At 38.5% G+C, this 23,781-nt stretch overlaps 1 protein-coding gene across 28 annotated transcripts in view; it reads right to left on the bottom strand.

Moving 5' to 3' along the window:
* ARHGEF6 (Rac/Cdc42 guanine nucleotide exchange factor 6) overlaps window positions 1-23,781 on the bottom strand; it is a 117,883-nt gene that overhangs the window by 39,246 nt on the left and 54,856 nt on the right. For all 28 annotated transcript variants that reach the window (XR_015159585.1, XR_015159584.1, XM_086389097.1 and 25 more), the window contains 3 exons: window positions 16,144-16,238; window positions 13,008-13,103; window positions 11,069-11,191 (listed from right to left, as the gene is read on the bottom strand). Coding sequence is in view for 26 of the 28 variants with exons in the window: in XM_086389097.1 (XP_086245223.1) it covers window positions 11,069-11,191; window positions 13,008-13,103; window positions 16,144-16,238 (314 nt within the window). In the remaining 2 variants the exon portion in view is untranslated. The remainder of the gene's footprint in view (window positions 1-11,068; window positions 11,192-13,007; window positions 13,104-16,143; window positions 16,239-23,781) is intronic.

The raw sequence follows: 23,781 nt of genomic DNA, 5'->3' as shown, positions 1-23,781 counted from the left end.
AATATGTGGAAATTAAACAACACACTCTTGAACAACCAAGGGCCAAAGAAGAAATCAAAAGGGAAATTAGAAAATATCTTCAGACAAATTATAATGAAAATACAACATATCAAAACTTACTGAATGCAACAAAACAATTCTAAAAAGGAAGTTTATAGTGATTAATGCCTATATTAAAAAGAAGAAAGAGCTCAAACAATCTGACTTTACACCTTAAAGAACTAGAAAAAAGAACAACAAACTAGGTCCAAAGTTAGCAGAAGGAAAGAAATAATAAAAACTAGAGCTGAAAAAATAAACAAAATTGACCTTTAGTAGACTAAGGAAAAAGACTCAAATAAATAAAGAAAATTAAATAAGAGACATTACAACTGATGCCATGAAAGTAAAAAGGATCATAAGCAACTACAGGCATACCTCTTTTTATTGCACTTCACTTTATTGTGCTTCACATATATCGTATTTTTTACAAATTGAAAGTGTGTGGCAACCCTGCATCAAGCAAATCTATCAGCACCACTTTTCCAACAGCATCATTTTAAAATTAAGATATGCACATTTTAAAACATGTTAATGCATGCTTAATAGCCTATAGTATAGTGTAAACATAACTTTTATATGCGTTAGGAAACAAAAAAATTTCAGGTGAGTTGCTTTATTGCAGTGGCCTGGACCAAACCTGCAATATCTCCAAGATACGTCTATTCTATGAACAATTATAAACTAACATACTGAATAACATAGAAGAAATAGACAAATTCCTGGAAACATACAGCCTACCAAGACTGAATCATGAAAAAAAAGAAAATTAACACACCACTAATGAGTAAGAAGATTGAATTTGTAATCAAAAACCTCCCAACAAAGGAAAGCCCTGAACCCAATGGCTACACTGCTGAATTCTATCAAACATTTAAAACTGAATTAACACCAATCCTCCTCAAATTTTTTCAAAAAAATTAAAGAGAAAGGAACACTTTCAAACTAATTTTATGAGACCAGCATTACCTTGATACCGGAGCCAGAGAAAGATACCACAAGAAAAGAAAACTACAGACCATTATCCTGATGAATATAGATACAAAAATCCTCGACAAAATATGAGCAAACCAAATTTAATAGCACTTTTTAAAAGCATCATACACCATGAACAAGTGGGAAATATCCCTAGGACACAAAAATGATTTGACATAGAAAAATCAATCAGTGTGATACATCACACTCAAAGGACAAAAGATAAAAATCACATGATAATCTCAAGAGATGCAGAAAAAGCTTGACAAAAATCCAGCATCCTTTCATGATTAAAAAAAAAAAATAAACCACTCGACTAATCACAAACAGAAGGAAATTGCCTCAACATAAGAAGGCAATAGATGAAAAGCACACAGCTAACATACTCAATGGTGAAAAACAGAGCTTTTTCTCTAAGATCAGGAACAAGATGCCTACTTTGGTTACTTCTATTCACATAGTACTGGCTGTCCTAGCCAGACGGGCAAGAAAGAATAACAGAAGGTATCCAAATGGGAAAGGAAGAAGTAAAATGATTTCTGTTCACAGATGACATGATTTTATACATAGAAAACCCTAAAGACGCCACCAAAAAAACTGGTAAAATTGATAAATGAATTCAGTAAAGTTGCAGCATTCAAAATTAACATACATGAATCAGTTGCATTTCTAAACATTAACAATGAATTATCCAAGAAAAAAAGAAACAGAGTAAGAAAGAAGGAAGGAAAAAAGAAAGTAAATAAGTCTCATTCACAATAGCATCAAAAGAATATAATACTTAGGACTAAACATAACCAAAGAGACCAAAGACTTGTACACTGAAAATTACAAAACATTGATGAAAAAATTAAAGAGGGAACAAACAAATGTACAGACATCCCATGTTCACAAATCAGAAGAAATCATTTTGTTAAAATGTCTAGACATCTAAAGTGATCTACTGATTCAAAGTTATCCCTATAAATTCTTAAGGACATTTTTTTTGAGAAAAAGAAAAAATCTCCAAATTCATGTGGAACCAAAATGGACCCCAAATAACCAAAAGAATCTTGAGAAAGAACAAAGCTGGGGGCTTCACACTTGGTTCCAAAACATATTACAAATCTACAGTATTTAAAACAGTATGGTATTGGCACAAAAACAGACAATAGATCAATGGAACAAATAGGAAAGCCCAGAAATAAATCTACGTATATGTATTTGATTGATCTTTGTCCAGGATGCCAAGAATATATGAGAAAAAACTGTTTTAAACAAATGTTACTAGAAAAACTGAACATGCACATCAAAAAAAGAAAGAAAGAGACTGGACCCTTACCTCACACCACACACAAAAATCAACTCAAAGTGGATTCAAGACTTAAACCTAAAACCTGAAACCGTAAAATTCCTAGAAGAAAACAGGAGAAATTCTTTACGATATTGGTCTTAGCAATGATCTCCAAGAGCACAGTTAACAAAAGGAAAAATAGGCAAGTGGAACTACATCAAACTAAAAGCCTTCTTCACAGTAAAGGAAACAATCAAGAAAATGAGAAGGCAATCCATAAAATAGGAAAAAAATATTTGTAATTCATATATTTGATAAAGGGCTAACCTCCAAAACAAATAAGGAACTCCTACAGATCAGATCAGATCAGATCAGTCGCTCAGTCATGTCTGACTCTTTGCGACCCCATGAATCGTAGCACGCCAGGCCTCCCTGTCCATCACCAACTCCCGGAGTTCACTGAGACTCACGTCCATCGAGTGACTATGCCAAAGCCTTTGACTGTGTGGAACTCCTACAACTCAATAGTAAAAATACTAATAACCCAATTTAGAAGTGGGCAAAGGACTTGAATAGACATTTTTCCTAAGAAGACATACAAATGGTACATGAAAAGATGTTCAATATCACTAATCCTTAGGGAAGTGCAAATCAGAACTATGATGATATTTTATAATAACTATAGATGGAGTATAACCTTTAAAAATTTTGAATCACTATATTGTACACCTGTAACTTATATTAACATTGTACAACTATGCTTCAATTAAAATATTACTTGAGTATTTATTTGAGGAAAACAGATACATGACCCTTACTACATAAGACTGTATACATTTAGGTAAAGAACTGGAGAAGGAAATGGCAACCCACTCCAGTACTCTTCCCTAGAGAATCCTGTGGACAGAGGAGCCTGGTGGGCTGCTGTCTATGGGGTCGCACAGAGTCAGACACGACTAAAGTGACTTAGCATGCATGCATGCATTGGAGGAGGAAATGGCAACCCACTCCAGTATTCTTGCCTGGAGAATCCCAGGGACAGAGGAGCCTGGTGGGCTGCTGTCTATGGGGTCGCAGAGAGTCAGACAAGACTGAAGCGACTTAGCAGCAGCAGCAGGTAAAGAACTGTAAAAACACACACAGAGATACACACACAAACAATGAGACATTCCTTCACATCTGATTAGGATGGTCATTACCAAAAAATAAAGAAAGAGAACTCTGGTGGTGCAGTGGATGAGAGTTCACCTGCCAGTGTGGGGGACACGGGTTTGATCCCTGGTCCAGGAGGATTCCACGTGCCACAAAGCAACTGGGCACCACAAGCACCACAACTACTGAGTCCACGCTCCAGAGCCTGTGCGCTGCAACTACTGAAGCCCACGTGCCTAGACCTGTGCTCCGCAACAAGAGAAGCCAGCCCTAGGAGAACCCCGTGCACCACAACTGGAGAGTGGCCCCTGCTCGCCGCAACTAGAGAAGGCCCACGCAAAGCAATGAAGACCCAGTGCAGCCAAAGACAAAGAAATAATTAAAAGTAAGAAAGAAAGACAAATGCTGGCAAAGATGTGAAGACACTGGAATCTTTGTGCACTGTTGGTAGGAATATAAATTGGTGCACCACAGTGGAAAACAGTATGGAAATTCCTCAAAACACTGAAAATAGAACTACTATTTAATCCAGCAATCCAACTTTTGGGTATTTATCCAAATAAATTGAAATGATAATCTCAAAGAGACATTTGCATTCCCATGTTTGCTGAGGCATTATTTACAATAGCCAAGTTGTGAAAACAATCTAAGTGTCCATGATGATGAATGGATAAAGAAATGTACTATGTACATGCCTATCTCTTTAAACAGAAGGAAATACTGTCATATGTGAAAATATAAATGAACTTTGAGGACATTATGCTAAGTGAAATGTCAGTCACAGAAACACATTACATGATTCCATTTATATAAGGTTATCTACGTTAGTCAAATTCATAAAAGCAGGAAGTAAAATGGTGATTTCCAGGAGCTGAGGTAAGGGAAAAATGGGGAGTTACTCTTCAATGGATATAAAGTTTCAGGTACAAAAGATTTAAAGTTCTAGAGATCTGCTGTACAAAATTGTGCTAATGATTAACAGTGCTGTTCTGTACACTTAAAAATTTGTTAGGAGGATAGATGTCATGTTATACAGTTGTTTGTTTGTTTGTTTTACACAATAAAAATAGAAGGAAAAAAAGTGGAAGCAAAATTAAAACTTTCTCAGGCAAACAAAAACTGAGGGAAATTGTCACCAGTAGATTTTCTATCAAATATTTGTAAGAGAAGTATTTCAGAGAGAAGGAAACTTGGATCTACATAGAAAAGGAAGAGTGTCAGAGAATAAATGCAGGTAAAATAGAATCTTTTTTTCATATTTTTAATAGAACTAGTCAAAGTAATAATAGCAACAATATATTGAGTGATTTTACATTATGAATAAATGAAATGAATGAGGATAATAAGAGATGAGGGGGAAGAACTGATAATACTCCAAGTTCTGCTAAGTCACTTCAGTCGTGTCTGACTCTGTGCGACTCCATAGACAACAGCCCACCAGGCTCCCCCGTCCCTGGGATTCTCCAGGCAAGAATACTGGAATGGGTTGCCATTTCCTTCTCCAATGCATGAAAGCGAAAAGTGAAAGGGAAGTTGCTCAGTCGTGTCTGACTCCTAGCGACCCCATGGACTGCAGCCTACCAGGGCTCCTCCACCCATGGGATTTTCCAGGCAAGAGTACTGGAGTGGGGTGCCATTGCCTTCTCTGAGTTACTACTTGTGAAATGGTAAGTGTTATGTGAGTAGTTGTTGTAAGTCTGTCAGAGTAGTTGTAAATGGATATTCAAGCTCTAGGGAAATCACTAAAATTCTTCCTAAAAGAGAAGAGAAAAATGAAATCATACAAAATATTTAACTAAAACCAGAGAAGGTAGTACAAGGGGGATAGCAAAGAAAGAACAAGTGCAATGAATAGAAAACAGTTACAACATTTTAGATATTAACCCAACTATAATAATAATCATCACTTTAAATATGAATGGTCTAAATATGCCATTTAAAAGATAGAGACTTTCAGAGTGGATTAAAAAGCAAGACTCAATTATATATTGTCTACAAGACACAGATTACAAAGCAAAGGAATGGAAAAAGACATTAAGAGTAATCAAAAGATAGCTGGACTAGCTATGTTAATTTCAGAAAAAGCTGATTATCAGAACATGGAAAATTATCAGGGATAAAGAGAGAGAATTACATGAAGATAAAAAGGCCATCTCTCCAACAAGATAAAGCAATCCTTAACACAAATGCCTCTAACAAAAGAACATCAAAACACTTGAGGGAAAAGAAAGTGATAGAACTGGAAGGAGAAATAGATGGCTCCACTATTATACTCCATCCCTCTATCAGTATCAGTAAATTCAGCAGGTCAAAAATGGATAAGGATGTAATTGAAAAGAATAGTATCATTAATCTAGTTGATCTAATCAACATTTATTGAAAAATTGATTCAACAACAGCAAATACAAATTCTTAAGTTCACATGAACATTCACAAAGATAGATCCAATTCTGGGACATAAAATACATTGCAACAGATTTATAAGAATAGAAATCAACAAATGGTGCTGGGACAATTGGATCAGTTCAGTTCAGTCGCTCAGTCATGTCTGACTCTTTGCAACCCCATGGACTGCAGCACACCAGGCTTCCCTGTCCAGCACCAACTCCCGGAGTTTACTCAAACTCATGTCCATTGAGTCGGTGATGCCATCCAACCATCTCATCCTCTGTTGTCCCCTTTTCCTCCCACCTTCAATCTTTCCCAGCACTAGGATCTTTTCCAATGAGTCAGTTCTTTGCATCAGGTGACCAAAGTATAGGAGTTTCAGCTTCAGCATCAGTCCTTCCAATGAATATTCAGGACTTATTTCCTTTAGGATGGACTGGTTGGATCTCCTTGCAGTCCAAGGGACTCTCAAGATTCTTCTCCAACACCACAGTTCAAAAGCATCAATTCTTTACCACTTAGCTTTCTTTATAGTCCAACTCTCACATCCATACATGACTACTGGAAAAACCATAGCTCTGACTAGACGGACCTTTGTTGGCAAAGTAATGTCTCTGCTTTTTAATATGCTGTCTAGGCTGGTCATAATTTTTCTTCCAAGGAGCAAGTGTCTTTTAATTTCATGGCTGCAGTCACCATCTGCAGTGATTTTGGAGCCCCCAAAAAAGTCTGTCACTGTTTCCATCGTTTCCCCATCTATTTGCCATGAAATGATGGGACCGGATGCCATGATCTTAGTTTTCTGAATGTTGAGTTTTAAGCCAACTTTTTCACTTTCCTCTTTCACTTTCATCAAGAGGCTCTTTAGTTCTTTGCTTTCTGCCATAAGGGTGGTATCATTTGCATATCTAAGGTTACTGATATTTCTCCCAGCAATCTTCATTCCAACTGTGCTTCATCCAGTCCAACATTTCTCATGACGCACTATATAAGCAGGGTGACAATATACAGCCTTGATGTACTCCTTTCCCGATTTGGAACCAGTCTGTTGTTCCATGTCCTAACAGACAGTTCTAACTGTTGCTTCTTGATTTGCATACAGATTTCTTAGGAGGCAGGTCAGTTGGTCTGGTATTTCTGTCTCTTTAAGAATTTTCCACAGTTTGTTGAGATCCACACAGTCAAAGGCTTTGGCATAGACAATAAAGCAGAAGTAGATGTTTTTCTGGAACTCTCTTGCTTTTTTGATGATCCAGCGGATGTTGGCAATTTGATCTCTGGTTCCTCTGCCTTTTCTAAATCCAGCTTGAACATCTGGAAGTTCACAGTTCACATACTGTTGAAGTCTGGCTTGGAGAATTTTGAGCATTACTTTGCTAGCATGTGAGATGAATGCAATTGTGCAATAGTTTGAGCATTCTTTGGCATTGCCTTATTTGGGATTGGAATGAAAACTGACCTTTTCCAGTCCTGTGGCCACTGCTGAGTTTTCCAAGTTTGCTGGCATATTGAGTGCAGCACTTTCACAGCATCATCTTTTAGGATTTGAAATAGCTCAACTGGAATTTGATCACTTCCACTAGCTTTTTTCATAGTGATGCTTCCTAGGCCCACTTGACTTTGCATTCCAGGATGTCTGGCTCTAGGTGAGTGATGACACCATTGTGATTATCTGGGTTATGAAGATTTTTTTGTATAGTTCTTCTGTGTATTCTTGCCACCTCTTCTTAATATCTTCTGCTTCTGTTAGGTCCATACCATTTCTGTCCTTTATTGTGCCTATCTTTGCATGAAAAGTTCCCTTGGTATCTCTAATTTTCTTGAAGAGATCTCTAGTCTTTCCCATTCTATTGTTTTCCTCTATTTCTTTGCATTGATCACTGAGGAAGGCTTTCTTATCTCTCCTTGCTATTCTTTGGAACTCTGCATTCATATGGGTATATCTTTCCTCTTCTCCTTTGCCTTTTGCTTCTCTTCTTTTCACAGCTATTTGTAAGGCCTCCTCAGACAAACATTTTGCCTTTTTGCATTTCTTTTTCTTAGGGATGGTCTTGATCACTGCCTCCTGTACAATGACACGAACGTCCATCCATAGTTCTTCAGGCACTCTGTCTATCTAATTCTAATCTAAGATCTCATCCCTTGAATCTATTTGTCACTTCCACTGTATAATCGTAAGGGATTTGATTTAGGTCATACCTGAATGGTCTAGTGGTTTTCTCTGCTTTCTTATCCACATACAAAAAATGAAACTGGACTCCTACCTCACATCATATGTAAAAATTAGCTCAAAAAGGATTAAAGAGCTAAATTAAAGAGCTGCTGCTGCTAAGTTGCTTTAGTCGTGTCCAACTCTGTGCGACCCCATAGATGGCAGCCCACCAGGCTCCCTCGTCCCTGGGATTCTCCAAGCAAGAACACTGAAGTAGGTTGCCATTTCCTTCTCCAATGCATGAAAGTGAAAAGTGAAAGTGATGTCGCTCAGTCGTGTCTGACTCTTAGCGACCCCATGGACTGCAGCCTACCAGGCTCCTCCGTCCATGGAATTTTCCAGGCAAGAGTACTGGAGTGGGGAATTAAAGAGCTAATACTATAAAATTCTTAGAAAGGCATATCTTCATAGCCTAGGCAATAATTTTAGGCAATAGATTAGATTAGGCAATCTATTAGGCATAGATTAGGCAACAGTTTTTTAGATATAACACCAAAATATAAGCAAAGTAGATAAAATAGATATATCAGACATCATCAAAATTAAACAAAATAAAAATTTTTGTGCTTCAAAAGATAGCATCAAGTGAGTAAAAAGAAAACCCACAAAATGGGAGAATTTTTTTGCAAATCACACATTGGATAAGAGTATATAAAGAAGAATGTACAAAGAAATATTGCCACTCAAAAATGAAAAGATGAATTAACTCACATAAAAAATGGACAAATGATTTGAGTAGATGTATTTCCACAGAAGATATTAAAATAGCCAAGAAGCACAGGAAATATCATTAGCCCTTAGAGAAATGGAAGGTGACTGCTACTAGTAAGGGGTTTCTTTTGAGGGTGATGGAAATATTCTGGACCTAAACAGAGATGATGGTTGCACAACATTATATATACACAACCACTGAGTTATACATTTTTAAATGGTGAATTTATGGTATGTTAATCATATCTCAATAACGAGACAAGTAACCCAATTTAACAACAGGTGAAGGATCCGAATAGACATTTCCCCAAATGAAGGTACACCAATTGCCAACAAGCACATGAAAGATGCTCAGCATCATGAGTCACTAGGGAAATGCAAATCAATGTCACAATAAGGTATCATTTCATACCCTTTAGGAAGGCTATCATCTATAATCAAAAAGACTAATGATAACAAATGTTGGTGAGGATGTGGAGAAAGTATTAGTAGGAATATAAATTGGTGCAGCCACTTGGAAAAGTCTCACAGTTCCTCTAAAAGTAAAACAGAGTTCCTGTATGACCCACCAATTTCACTCCTAGGTATCTACCCAAAAGAAATGAAAACATGTCCACACAAAGACTTGTACATGAACCTTCATAATAACACCATTCACAATCCATATGTCCACAAGCTGGTGAATGGAAGACCAATATGTGGTATTCATACAATGGAATGTTTTTCATTATATGACAATTTAAAAAGCAGTGTACTGATAAGTGCAACAGCACTGATGAATCTTGAAAACATTATGCTGAGTGAAAGAAGCCAGACACAAAAGGCCATACGTTGTGTGATTTCACTTAAATGAAATGTTCAGTATAAGCAAATCCATAGCGACCTAACGTATTTCAGTGGTTGCCTTGGTCTGGCAATGGAGAGTCACTGCTAATGAGTATGGGTTTGTTTGGAGAATGATGAAAATCTTCTAATATTGATCATGGTGATGGTTGCACAATTCTGAATTTACTTAACACTTTAAATGGGTGAATTGTATAGTATGTGAATTATATCTCAATAAAGCTGTTATATTAAAAAGGAAATGGTAACATTTTATTTCTTAAGTACATAAGTGTTCATTTTATGATAATCCTTTAAATTTGCATTTAGAGTATTCTCTTTGTAGGTGAAACACATGCCTCCATAAAAACATTGTTTTAGAAGTCTGACAGACCTGGATTCTAATTCGGGCTCAACCACTTAACAATTATGAGTACTTGGGCAAATTACTTAACCTTCCAATGTCTTATCTGTAAAGCAGAGATGGTAATAATAGTAACTCTATCATAGGCGTTTACATCATGTGCTTGGCACATTGTCAGTGTTATTATTAGCTCTAAGCAGTTGAGCCACTTGCCTAAATAATCCAGAGTCACGGCTTCTTTCTTTAAACTCCAACGTCCATATTTGCTATTTCATAAAAATTCACAACTTTCATTAGGGAAGTAAAACTGACCTCCAAGGAGAACCTACTGAATTCTACCTTCAAAATGCCTACATAACAGCTCTATAAAGCCAATCAAGCCCTTCACAAAACAGAACAAAACCGAAGTTTCCATCACTTTCTGAGGGTTGGTGTCAACTAGCGTTCCAGGTTGGCTCTGGGAGTTCAAGTCAAATTAAGAGAAAAGTCTTTTCTGTCTTGAGCAGCCTCCAGAATCATGTTGGTCTGAATCTAGACTCTGAGTTCACTCATAAGAGCCTCTGCGTGTTGTTCTTCCTATTGTCTCACCTGGATTTCTAGCACACAGTTTCAAAGTCAAAACTGTCTTCAAGCCTATCCTACAGAATCCTGGTCCCGATGACTGTATCAGTGAATGTGTCAAGGATGAGTTGTCAGAGGGTAAGGAAGGGCAGGAGAGACATGAGCTCAGCTGGATCCCTTGTAAGGACGCTTAAAGGAGACAGTGTTCTGCTGTTCTCCATGCATCCGAAAGCTTATATTCATGTATAATTATAATCCGAGATCTTTGCTTAAAGTACGTGACACATAATTTCATGTCTAAGAATCTACGCTCCATGAGGGAAGGGACCTTCTCTTCCCTGTTCACAGCTGGATCCCCATCAGCTACTATAGGACTTTGCACATAGTAGGTGCTCAATAAATTATCTGTTACATGAATGGGCAATAAAACCATATAACAATGAATCGATTTCTGGTATGACGTAAAGGGATAATCAAGAGTTCGGAGGGAGACTCTAGATTTCCAAATAGGTAGTCTGAGGAAAAGGTATCATTGCAAAACAGCTTTTGGAGGGAAATGTTAATAATTTACCTGTGCTGGGTGAGCACATTTACAGCTGAAGGATGATTTGCACAGTAAGCCAGATACATAGATTTAAAATGAGGCATGAGGCTCAGAAGACAACCACCTACTTTGTGTTGGTTTTCTGGAAACCTGTAAGTAAAACAAGTAGAACACACAATGTAATAGAGAAAACAAGATAAAGGAAGGTGATTTATACTAAACCTGGCAACATGCAAACCTTTTGAATTCTTTTGCCAAAGTTAAAAAGAAACTTCTATATTATAACCATTTTATCTATGAAATGCAAGTTCTTGGCCACTGCTTTAAACCCCAGCCACCAAACATAGCTCCAATACATAGAGTCAGATACTTATTTTGCATTAATAGGGGTTTTAAGATGCTTATTCAAATTACAATATTCAAATTTAGCCAGACACACTAAAAATACTCTTGATTAATTTACATGAAGTTCAAGTACAGATAGTTTAGTTGGTAAAAAATCTGCCTGCAATGCAAGACCCTGGTTCGATTTCTGGGTTGGGAAGATCCACTGGAGAAGGGATAGGCTACCCCCTCCAGTATTCTTGGGCTTCCCTGGTGGCTCAGCTGGTAAAGAATCCACCTGCAATGTGGGAGACCTGAGTTCGATCCCTGGGTTGGGAAGATCCCCTGGAAAAAGGAACGGCTACTCACTCCAGTCTTCTGGCCTGGAGAATTCCATGGACTGTATAGTCCATTAGGTCACAAAGAGTCGGATATGATGGAGCAACTTTCACTTCACTTCACTTTAAGTACAGACAAAACTAACTGAATCCAGAAATGACACATCAAAAAGAAGTGTTATGTAGTCTTGGTGGCAGTTGCTAGGCAAGGTGACATCCAGATGTTTAAAATTACAAGTCACCTATCTTAGTTTGCAAAAAACTCAGAAAAACACAAGAAAAAAATTACTTGGAATTCCACCATTCAGAGATACCGATTATAATAATTTTGGCTTATTCTTTGGACTCTTCTATGTATTTCTCTATAAAATGGAAAACAAAGATGACAAATCTAGATGGCAATCTGCTCTTAGTCACCACCTTTCCATACCAATCATCTGGATCCCTACAGCATTTGGAGTGGCTCTTGAGGTCTCCTTGTGAGGGCTCTCACCAGCTTCCTCCGTGGACAACCACTTGTGCTTCACTAAGTTCAAGAAACAGGCAATTGCCCCCAAGTTCCCTATAGACAACAAAAGTCACCAATGTCTGAGATCCACCACTTGGACAACTAATCTTGCTCCAGAAGTAAATTGCTTAATGATCATCACAGTTCACTCTGCAGTATGAAGTTGAACACCTCAATGATCTAGCTAGCCTTCAATGATGTATTGTGCTTCACATAAAGGTATTACTTGGAAAAGTAATTCGCTATGTACAAATTATCATCTAATAGATGATAAAGGCATCATCTATAGTCAGTTTAGACCTTATTTGTCAACATAATTCTTAAATAAAGCCAGAAGTAATTGACTAGATGTAGAACACTGAGAAGCAACTAGTGGTCTGACACTGTGAATACCACCACCTAGTGAATTTTCTCTGTTGTTGTTATTGTAGAGTTGCTCAGTCATGTCCAACTGTTTTGCGACCCCATGGACTGTATGTAGCCTGCCAGGCTCCTCTGTCCATGGGATTTCCCAAGCAAGAATACTGGAGTGGGCTGCCATTTCCTTCTCCAGGGGCTCTTCCTGACCCAGGGATTGTACCCCAATCTCCCACTGTGCAGGCAAAGTCTTTATCACTGAGCCACCAGGGAAGTCCAGATTTTCTCTGTACTGGGGCAATTTACTAAAGTTGTAATAAATGTATAAATGCATAAATACAAAGTGCCCATATCTAAGACAACAGTCAAAAGAAAACAAAACACACATTTAAAAAACCCAATGTTGCTAGCTATCTTAATGGCAATGTGAGACACTTACTTTGAACATTCTTCCAAGGCTTGGCAGAGCGTCTGTTGAAATGTACATACTTCCTCGAAGTTTCCCAATAAAGATGTAAACTCCACAGTACTCAGACTGAAAAATAGATATATGCAGCTTCAGTGAAGAGAACTTGGGGATGACTTGAGCTATCTCTCTCTAGTCTGGTTAGGTGACAGTTTGCTAGTAACTGGCAAATGGGACAAAGGAAGCAATTCTTATATTTTAACTTTTGCTTCTGAATTGACACCAACTCTGTGGTCTTAAGCAACTTTCTAAAACTTCTTTCCTTGGTTTCCTTTTCTACAACAAGAATAATGATCGTAAAGAAATGAGTGTTTACAAGGGACATTAGGTATTTTACAAAGCGAGGAGTAAATGAGTAACAAATGCTTAACATCTGAGCATTGACAGAGAACGGATTGGTGGTTGCCAAAGGTGGGGAGAAGGGGTGGGTGGAATGGATTACGGTGGTCAAAAGGTTCAAGCTTCTAGTTATAAAATAAGGAAGGCATAGGGATGGAATGTATGGCATGGTGACCACAGTCAATAATACTGTACTGCATATTGGAAAGTTTCTGAGAGAGTAGGTCTTAAAAGTCCTCATCACAAGAAAAAAATTTTGTAACTATGTGTGATGATAAATGTTAACTAGATTTACTGTAGTGATTATTTCACAATATATACACATACTGAATCATTACACTGTACATCTGAACTAATATAATGTTTACATGTCAACTCTATCTCAATAAAAAATAAATAAGAGTCTAAAGTAGGTAGAATACATCACAGTTGGGAATAAGTGTAAAAACTTTTGAATTCTCTCCCTGAGAGGAGCTGGGACAGTAATTGGAAGATATTATATATGCCATATAAGGCACAAGGAAAAAGAGCAAAATCCGGCTTCTCTTAAATTAAAAGGCTCATAAATCAACTCAAGGAAATCTGGAGAGGAAGTAGGAGGGAAGAAATAGTACTGATGTGTGTGTTTGTTTTTGGAATGGACTAGAATCAAACAAAGACAAACTGAACAACTTTATCCATCACCTCTGTACTAAGAATTTTCTCATCTTTTCTTCTCATATCGAAAAAAAAAAAAAAGGAGCCAACATTAGTATAGCGCTTAACACTGAGGTAAGCATTTTACAAATAACAACTTGTCTTAACCTTACAACAACTTTATGAGATAGATACTATCGCTGTCTCCATTTTACACATAAGGAAACCCACACACAGAGAGGTTAGGCAAATCAGCCAAAGTCACAAAGCCAGCGAATGGTGAAGCCAGAAGTTGAACTCAAACATTCTAGCTCCAGAGTAAATGCTTCTACTTTTTGAGAGAAAACTTTTCTGAAGATTGACTTAAAAGGCCAACGTCTGCCACACGTTATTTCTCCTTAATATAATAATACTAGGGGAGGGTTTCCAGGAGAGTAACTTTTGCTGACAAAGAAAAGGAAGACCCAAACAGACGTTACCAGTAACCCCCAGAGTATAAAAAGCACCCAGTTCCTACCCTCTGATGCCCTCTTGAACCACAAGCTGAAAAACCCCTCTCATGGGTGTCAAAAGTGAAACCGTTTAGGCAGCTTTCCTGGCTGTTGCTCCCCTAGAGCAGCAGGAACTTGACTGAGCACTTAGCTGGGCCCTTCAGGATTAAACAGTAAACAGTCTGCTTTGCTCAAATCACTTCGGGGTCGACAAGGCAGAACCAATGGAAAGTGACTGTAAGTGCATTTCGAATTTCCGTGGAACAGTGCGGTTCTGGCTCGGTTCTCTCACCTCCTCTGCCCTGGCTCTTTTCCTTTCTTTTGTCTAGTTCTTGACTGCTCATCAATCACTCCTTTATTTGAAGTCTTACCATCTCTGCTGTCAGCTTTAACACATCAGTTTCCCTCTCCTCCTCTGCCTGTCACCTCTAGAACACAGACCCACATTTCACTCAGTGGCAGGAGATACAGCAGGTTGAATCTGGCCACTGACTGACCATGTGATGGGCAGGGCAGTGAGCCTCTTTGGGATTTGGTTTTCTTATTTATTCAACGAGGAAAGTCATTTCTTCCAGGGCACTAGACCCAATGATTCACTGAAGTTCCATTCAGCTCTAAGAACTATGATTCACAGAGCACTTCATATTTTACAAAATATTAACAAAAGCTACTTTGTTGTTGATCATTTAAACTCTGACAAAACACAGGAATACAAAATCCTTTCATACTGAAGTAGGATTCCCACAGTGTCATGAAAATAACCAAGTGGGAAATTTAATAGGACATTATGTCTAAGCAAGAATGGTTTAGAAAAAGGGAGAAAATAGTGAAATACATCATTAAACTTATTTAAGCTAGAAGCCAACAATTTAGGTAATTGTTTGGCAAAAAATATACTCAAACTGAAGTAAAAGAAGAGGCTTCTGTCCTCCACTCTACGTATCAACTGCTAAATTTTCTATTTGACTTAAATCATAATCTCTAGGAAAGTTTAATCCATTAAAAACACACAAATGCAGCTGGACATTATTTGTTACAAGCACCAAAAAAATGAGTGGTCAACAGTTTTATTTTGTGAAAAGTAAGTTTGCAATTCAGGCCTTCGGATTTCCACGATCAGAATAAGGTTTGAATGTTGGATTGTGAAAAACATTCTAACATCTCTTTCTCATTCACTTTGGCCTGGGTGAAATACTGGCTTGAATGGCTCTTAGGAACACTCACAAAATGCCACACTTTTTCCACTCTCAGAGCATGGGAAAGAGTTTCTGCTCTGGCAAGCAAAGGTCACAGCAAGCAGAAGAATTTCCAGTATCTGTGCTTTTTGCATAAAAACATCAGCAAGCCCTTTTTCTGGAAAGTAAAACCAAATATATCCCTTTAAAAATGGACAAGACAAAAATGGTGACAGACAGAAAAGCAGACCGACCCATTCCCGCCACAGCCAGGAGAGAGAAAGCCGAGCTCCCCAAAAGCAACATCTTGCGTAATTTCTGTTGCCTTGACCATGTTCTTGGCAACCTGTGATCTGCGGAAATTCTTCTAAAGGGCAAAACCAATTATTCAGTGACATAAGAGTAATGACTCCATATGCTGACATTATCTTGCTTTGCTTAGTGAGGGGTTTAAAATATAAAACTTACTTGTTATTGGACTGCAGGGGTCTTAAGTAAGTCACAAGAAGAGACTGAAGTTCTTTAGCATAATCTTTTTCAGTGTCCAAGATATTCTGTAACACCTATGGAGAAACAAAGATCAAGGTATTGTCATTGTCAGAAAAGTCCAAAATAAAATACAGTTTTAGATCTTTTTATCAAATTATAAGAAAGAAAAGTCCTATTTACTCAGGTTAGCAGTGTGAGTAAGGAACACAAAATCTGAATGCATTCTAGCAAACTAATAATTGCATGGCAATTGGTTATATTGCATAACTCATACATGTTTTTTCAGAATTACCTTTACTTGGAGGGGCCCTACCATTTACACAGTATGGCTCAGAATGCTTTTGTGTGCTTTAAATTATTTTATCCTCAGTAAAAGTCTCAGCTAACAAAGGATCATCATTTCCATTTTATGGCTGAGAAGACTGAGACCAACTACCCCAAGACATAGAGATTCAATGTCAGGATAATTTCACGATAACTGATATCAAACAACAAAACAGAGTTTTTTAAATGATGTTTTTGAGAAGATCTTTAGGTGACAAAATCTGAGGACACTGAATTCTTAAGCAGGGTTAAAACTGGTTTTTTAATTAAAAGTAAAAAGTGCCAGTATAAACATTTCAAAGAGAAAAAGAAGCTGAAATGTGAGGAATTAAATGAGGGAAATGATGCTTACCAGTATTATTAATGATAGCCCAAAGAAAATCCTCTAGGCAAAATAATCAATAAATAGGTCCACAGTTTCTCTTCCACCACCAGCCCTGGAGTCATGCCCCATTTCCCAGCCTTTTCTGGAGGCAGCTACAACCTTCATTCCAAGTTCTTAGAAATCCACCAAGCTAACATTTTGGTGTACTTTGTCATATCTCCTAATCCATTCAACACAAATTTACTGTCTATGTGGTGACAGGGCTTCCCTTGTGGCTCAGCTGGTAAAGAATCCGCCTGCAATGCGGGAGAACTGCGTTCGATCACTGGGTTGGGAAGATCCCCTGGAGAAGGGAAAGGATACCCACTCCAGTATTCTGGCCTGGAGAATTCCATGGACAGTCCATGGGGTCGCAAAGAGTCGGACATGACTGAGCAACTTTCACTATGTGGTGACAAAGGCCATACCTGCCCTCAGGGAGTTTCTACTCTATCTGCAGGGGGAGACATTAAACAGGGGGCTCACAAGACCACGTGAAGCATTCTTAGCCAGGAGAAGCCCTTTAACCTACCAACATGCCAGACATGTACTCACAAGACAGGGCATGATGATCTGCTTTTAAAAGGTGGAATGGAAAAACCACCTGGAGGTCCAGGCAGCTGTGGTTTGTTTTGAAACAACTGAACTGAAGGGTGGTCGTCCAGGCTCTGCTACCAATGAGCAGGTTGCTTCAGTGTTAAGGTTTCACTTGCCTCATCTCAGATTGTGACATTTCACCTACCTCAGGGACCATTGTGAAGAGGTAAGGGAGACACTGTACGTGTAGGTGCTGGGTGAGTTGGGAAACAGTCCCTTCCAATTTAAATGGTTAAAAAAAAGGTTCCTCAATGGCAGTTATTGACATTTCAGAGCAGATCACTCTTTGTTGTGAGGGGATGCCCTGTGCACTGCAGGATGTTTAGCAACATCACTGGAATCTACCCGTCAGATGTCAGCTGCACGCCACCCCCTGCCCAAGTATGACAATCAAAAATGTGCCCAGACAATGCCAAATGTCACCTGAAGGGCAATATCACCCCTGGCCGACAAGGACATGGGCTATAGGGGTGGCCCCAATGAGTTGTAGCCCCTCCTCCCAGCCACTCACGTCTACTTTCAGTTTCTCTGTTCCTTAAAGAGGAATGCCTACTCTAAAAATAAGCGTGCATCTAGGGGCCTGGACGTACCAGTGTGCTGTGAAATTAATCCACCTAATGGAATAGAAATGTTACCCCTACAGGAGGTCAACGCACAACAAAGGAAATTAGAAACTATCTTGAGATGAATTTAAAAAAAAACACAACATAAAACACTTGTACGATGCAGTTAAAACAGTGCTTGGAGACGGTAAATAGCTATACATGCCTATATCAAAAAAGAAGAAACAGGACTTCTGGTTTCCACTCCAGCATTTAAGGCATTTGCTAGTCCATCCTAAAAATTACTCCATCCTAAAAACAAGCAAATAGCTTTTTAAAAAATGGCTAAAAGAACTTTACTTACATTTGTCAGGGAATTGAGGTCACAAGGGAAAAATGATACACTCAAAATTAGAGAAACAGACAAGCAGATAGAGATCATATCTTGCTGGAGCAGAAAACCATGAGAAGCCTCCACAGGAATGGGAAGCAAGGTAGGAAAACGTGAACTATAATTGATGAGTTGCTGGAGGCTCACTTTGCTGTACACCTTAAACTAACAACACGAACATTGTTAATCAACTATACCCCAATATAAAATAGTTTTTAAAGAGATATTTTTTAAAAAGTGGTGCTGGGACCACTGGATAAGTACATGCAAAGAAAGAACTTGCACTCCTACTTCACATCATATTAAAAAACTAACTCAAAATGGATGCTGGAGTTAAAATTACAAAACCCTGAGAAGAAAACAGAAGAGGAAATCTTCCTGACCTTGGATTTGGCAATGGATTCTTGGATGACACCAAAAGCACAAGCAACAAGAGACTAAAGATGGATAAATTTAAATTCATGAAAATTAAAAACTTTTATGTATCAAAGGACATTGTTTAGTTGCTAAGTCATGTCCAACTCTTTTGCAACCCCATGGTCTATAGCCTGCCGGCTCCTCTGTCCATGGGATTCCTCAGACAAGAATACTGGAGTGGATTCATGGCAATGTATGGCAAAACCACTACAATATTGTAAAGTAGTTAGCCTCCAATTAAAATGAATAAGATTATTTAAAAAATTTAAAAAAAAGAATACTGGAGTGGGTTGCCATTTTCTTCTCCAGGGGGTCTTCCCAACCCAGGGATCAAACCCATGTCTCCTGTGTCTCCTTTGGATTCTTTACCACTGAGCCACCAGAGAAGCTCACCAAAGGACATTGTCAAGAAAAAGACAACCTACAAAATGGGGGAAATATTTACAAATAATGTATTTGAAAAGGGTCTACTATTCAGAATTTATAACTCAACAATAAAAGTAATCAATTAAAGTTGGCAAAGGATTTAAATAGACATCTTGCCAAAGAAGATATACAAATGGCCAACATGCACATAAAGAGATAGTCAACATAGTTAACCACTGCTGCTGCTGCTGCTAAGTCGCTTCAGTCGTGTCCGACTCTGTGCGACCCCATAGACAGCAGCCCACCAGGCTCCGCCGACCCTGGGATTCTCCAGGCAAGAACACTGGAGTGGGTTGCCATTTCCTTCTCCAATGCATGAAAGTGAAAGTGAAGTCGCTCAGTCGTGCCCGACTCTGTGCGACCCCATAGACAGCAGCCCACCAGGCTTCGCCGACCCTGGGATTCTCCAGGCAAGAACACTGGAGTGGGTTGCCATTTCCTTCTCCAGTGCATGAAAGTGAAAAGTGAAAGTGAAAGTGAAGTCGTGTCTGACTCTTAGCGACCCCATGGACTGCAGCCTACCAGGCTCCTCCATCCATGGGATTTTCTAGGCAAGAGTTCTGGAGTGGGGTGCCATTGCCTTCTCCGAGTTAACCACTAGGGAAATGCTAATCAAAACCACAATACTACTTCACACTTAGTAGAGTGGCTATAATAAAACGAAAAAGTAGAAAATAAAAAGGGTTGGTGAAGATATGGAGAAACTGGAACCTTCATACATTGCTGGTGGGAAAGTCAAAAACTTTCTATGGAAAGTAGCTACTGTGGAAAGCAGTTCGGCAGTTCCTCAAAAAGTCAGACATAGATTTATCATATGACCCAGTAATCCATTACTAGAAAAAATGAAAAAATATCTCTATGTAAATATTTGCACATCAATTTTCACAACAGCATTATAAATAATAACCCAAAGGTCCATCAGGTGATGGTTGGATACACAAAACCTATTATATCCATACAATGGAAGATTAATCAGTCACAAAAAGCAATGAGTTACTAAGACACAACGTGGATGAACCTTGAAAATGTTATGCTAAGGAAGAAGCCAGACACAAAAGAACAAAGATTGTATGATTCAATTTATATGAAACATCCAGAATAAGGAAAACTCTACAGAGAGACAGAAAGTAGATTAGTGGTTGTTAAGGGCTGGAGGGAGTGAGTACTAATGGGTACAGGGTTTCTTATTGAGGTGATGAAAATGTTATAAAATAAGATGGTGGTGATCATCACATAATTTACTAAAAATCAGTGAATTGTACACTTTAAAGTGGTGACTTTTGTGGTATGTGAATTATATATCATTATAGCTGTTATCTTAAATTCAAAGGACAAATTTCTCATCTGTTCATGGAAATTTTTCTGTTTTTTCTCTGAGTTCAAGTCCTTATCCAGTAGAATACCCTTCCAAACTCAATTTGTCCATCCTTACACCTCTCTGCCCAGCTGAGCTGTTGTTCACTGCAGTGTATTAAATAATCACTTTTACTCACATTCAGCACTAGGATTCATTTTTTATTCTTACAAATGGAAAGAGGGGCACTAGAATTCAACAGGACCACAGTTATTAAGAGGTAAAACTCTTATACAGATTTCCTTTTTAGCAATATTTATTTGTCTACAGTATTCATATTGAAAGAAAAAGAGGCTGGTGGCCTGGCTTCCCACTTATATCCAGGAGAGAATGAAGTCAGTTTATCACTTCCTTTGTTCACATTTTTCTGAAGAGACCATGTCTAGTAATGTACCGTCTCAAATCCTCAACCTTGCATTCAAGAACCGTTGTCTGAAACTGTCATACTATCCAGATTATAATGTTCATTTAAAAAAAAGAAAAACAAAGCGAAAAAGAAAAAAAAAAACACAATCATTGCCTGAGGGAATTTTTAAATTAGAAATTTCGAAGACATTATTTACATCATAAAGTGTAATTTTTTAAGACAATTAAACATCACTACTTTAACTCCAAGGTTGCTATCTCCCTGTTGAAACAGTTTTATTATTTCAACTTCCTTTAAAATGCAATCATCTCAAGTTCCCTTTGGAGAAAGGACTAAGATTTTGCAAGAAAGGTGCCAACTGCCCTGGTCCAAGGGGTTTATTGGAGTGTGCTAAGCGAAGCAGTATTCCAAGGGTTCTATCTGCGCTGCAATCACTCGTACGGACAAACAGAAGCAGGAAGGCAGACACTCCTTACTGCCCTTGACTGAGTTCTGGAGATCTGAACAGAAACATACACTAAACTCATAATGTTGCAAGTTTTGAGGGTGGCTGAATGCTGATTTCATGGCTTCAATCACCATCTTTAGTGATTTTGGAGCCCCCCCAAAATAAAGTCTGACACTGTTTCCCCTGTTTCCCCATCTATTTCCCATGAAGTGATGGGACCAGATGCCATGATCTTCGTTTTCTGAATGTTGAGCTTTAAGCCAACTTTTTCACTCTCCTCTTTCACTTTCATCAAGAGGCTTTTTAGTTCCTCTTCACTTTCTGCCATAAGGGTGGTGTCATCTGCATATCTGAGGTTATTGAGATTTCTCCCAGCAATCTTGATTCCAGCTTGTGTTTCTTCCAGTCCAGCGTTTCTCCTGATGTACTCTGCATATAAGTTAAATAAACAGGGTGACAACATACAGCCTTGACATACTCCTTTTCCTATTTGGAACCAGTCTGTTGCTCCATGTCCAGTTCTAACTGTTGCTTTCTGACCAGCATATAGGTTTCTCAAGAGGCAGGTCAGGTGGTCTGGTATTCCCATCTCTTTCAGAATTTTCCAGTTTATTGTGATCCACACAGTCAAAGGCTTTGGCATAGTCAGTAAAGCAGAAATAGATGTTTTTCTGCAACTCTCTTGCTTTTTTGATGATCCAGTGGATGTTGGCAATTTGATCTCTGGTTCCTCTGCCTTTTCTAAAACCAGCTTGAACATCTGGAAGTTCACGGTTTACATATTGCTGAAGCCTGGCTTGGAGAATTTTGAGAATTTTGAGAATTTTACTTTACCAGCGTGTGAGATGAGTGCAATTGTGTGGTAGTTTGAGCATTCTTTGGCATTGCCTTTTTTTGGGATTGGAATGAAAACTGACCTTTTCCAGTCCAAAATCACTGCAGATGGTGATTGCAGCTATTAAGTTAAAAGACGTTTACTCCTTGGAAGGAAAGTTATGACCAACCTAGATAGCATATTCAAAAGCAGAGACATTACTTTGCCAACAAAGGTCCATCTAGTCAAGGCTACGGTTTTTCCAGTGGTCATGTATGGATGTGAGAGTTGGACTGTGAAGAAAGCTGAGCACCGAAGAATTGATGCTTTTGAACTGTGGTGTTGGAGAAGACTCCTGAGAGTCCCTTGGACTGCAAGGAGATCCAACCAGTCCATCCTAAAGGAGATCAGTCCTGGGTGTTCTTTGGAAGGACTGATGCTAAAGCTGAAACTCCAGTACTTTGGCCAACTCATGCGAAGAGTTGACTCACTGGAAAAGACTCTGGTGCTGGGAGGGATTGAGGGCAGGAGGAGAAGGGGATGACAGAGGATGAGATGGCTGGATGGCATCACCGACTAGATGGACGTGAGTTTGGATGAACTCCGGGAGTTGGTGATAGACAGGGAGGCCTGGCATGCTGCGATTCATGGGGTCACAGAGTAGGACACAACTGAGCAACTGAACTGAACTGAATGCTGATTTTACAAGCTAGATTGACAAAGGTGATTAATGAGTCCTTCGTTAAATAATGCAAAATGTGTTTGAATGATGATGTACTGAACAGTATTGCCCTTGCTGTGGTGTGATTAGTAGAAATGCTCATCATGGTGGATGCCTAAGATTCTTTCCCAAATTCACTTGGATTTTTATTGCTTTCCTCAATCTCAATAGACCAACTGATGAACTTTGGAGACTGGTTCTTTATTTTTCAGGCCACAGGGCATCTACTGTAAAAGGATTAAAAAGGGAAGCAGACAGAGAAGGCTATGTGTTCCCAAACAGAAGGCCTCAGTGGTGAGTCAGAAGGCAGGGAGTTTGGCAGGCCAACTAACTTCAGAGCAGTACAATCTGATTGAGATGAAATCCACTCAATACTAAAATACACTGTCCAGACATTGCCTTTGCTTCCCTGATTCCTTCTTCACAAGGACAACGGAGTATCCTTTTGCTCAATTAACTTTTGACTAAATTCAGAATAAAACAGATGGTTAGAAGCCATAGAAAAAGAGGTAGAGGCCTTTTGAACCTCCATCCTAGGCTACTGATTTTCCAGTAAAATATATTTCCTCCATTTCCTGGAAATGCTTTAGAGTGAATTCATTTTTATAACTCTGTTTTCCAAAGGGAACGAATCATATAGGTCTGAGGAAATTATTTTAAGGGGCTAAAATGCAGAAACAAAGGCTGACTATAGAGATACGTCCCATGATAAAGGAAAACTATAACGGCCTTAAGAAAACTTAAATCTAAGCCAAACCACTGTTATAGGAATTCTGAGATAATTATGATGCCTACAAAAAATGAGTTTGTGTTGGTAAACTACTATGAAACAGGAAAGGGCAATACATTATT

This window comes from Bos grunniens, chromosome X, assembly GCF_055505025.1.
Source record: "Bos grunniens cultivar Pamir isolate PY7600 chromosome X, Bosgru_T2T1.0, whole genome shotgun sequence".
NCBI lineage: Eukaryota > Metazoa > Chordata > Mammalia > Artiodactyla > Bovidae > Bos > Bos grunniens.
The sequence above is the reverse complement of the archived record's forward strand: the minus strand, read 5'-3'. Positions and strand labels throughout refer to the sequence as shown.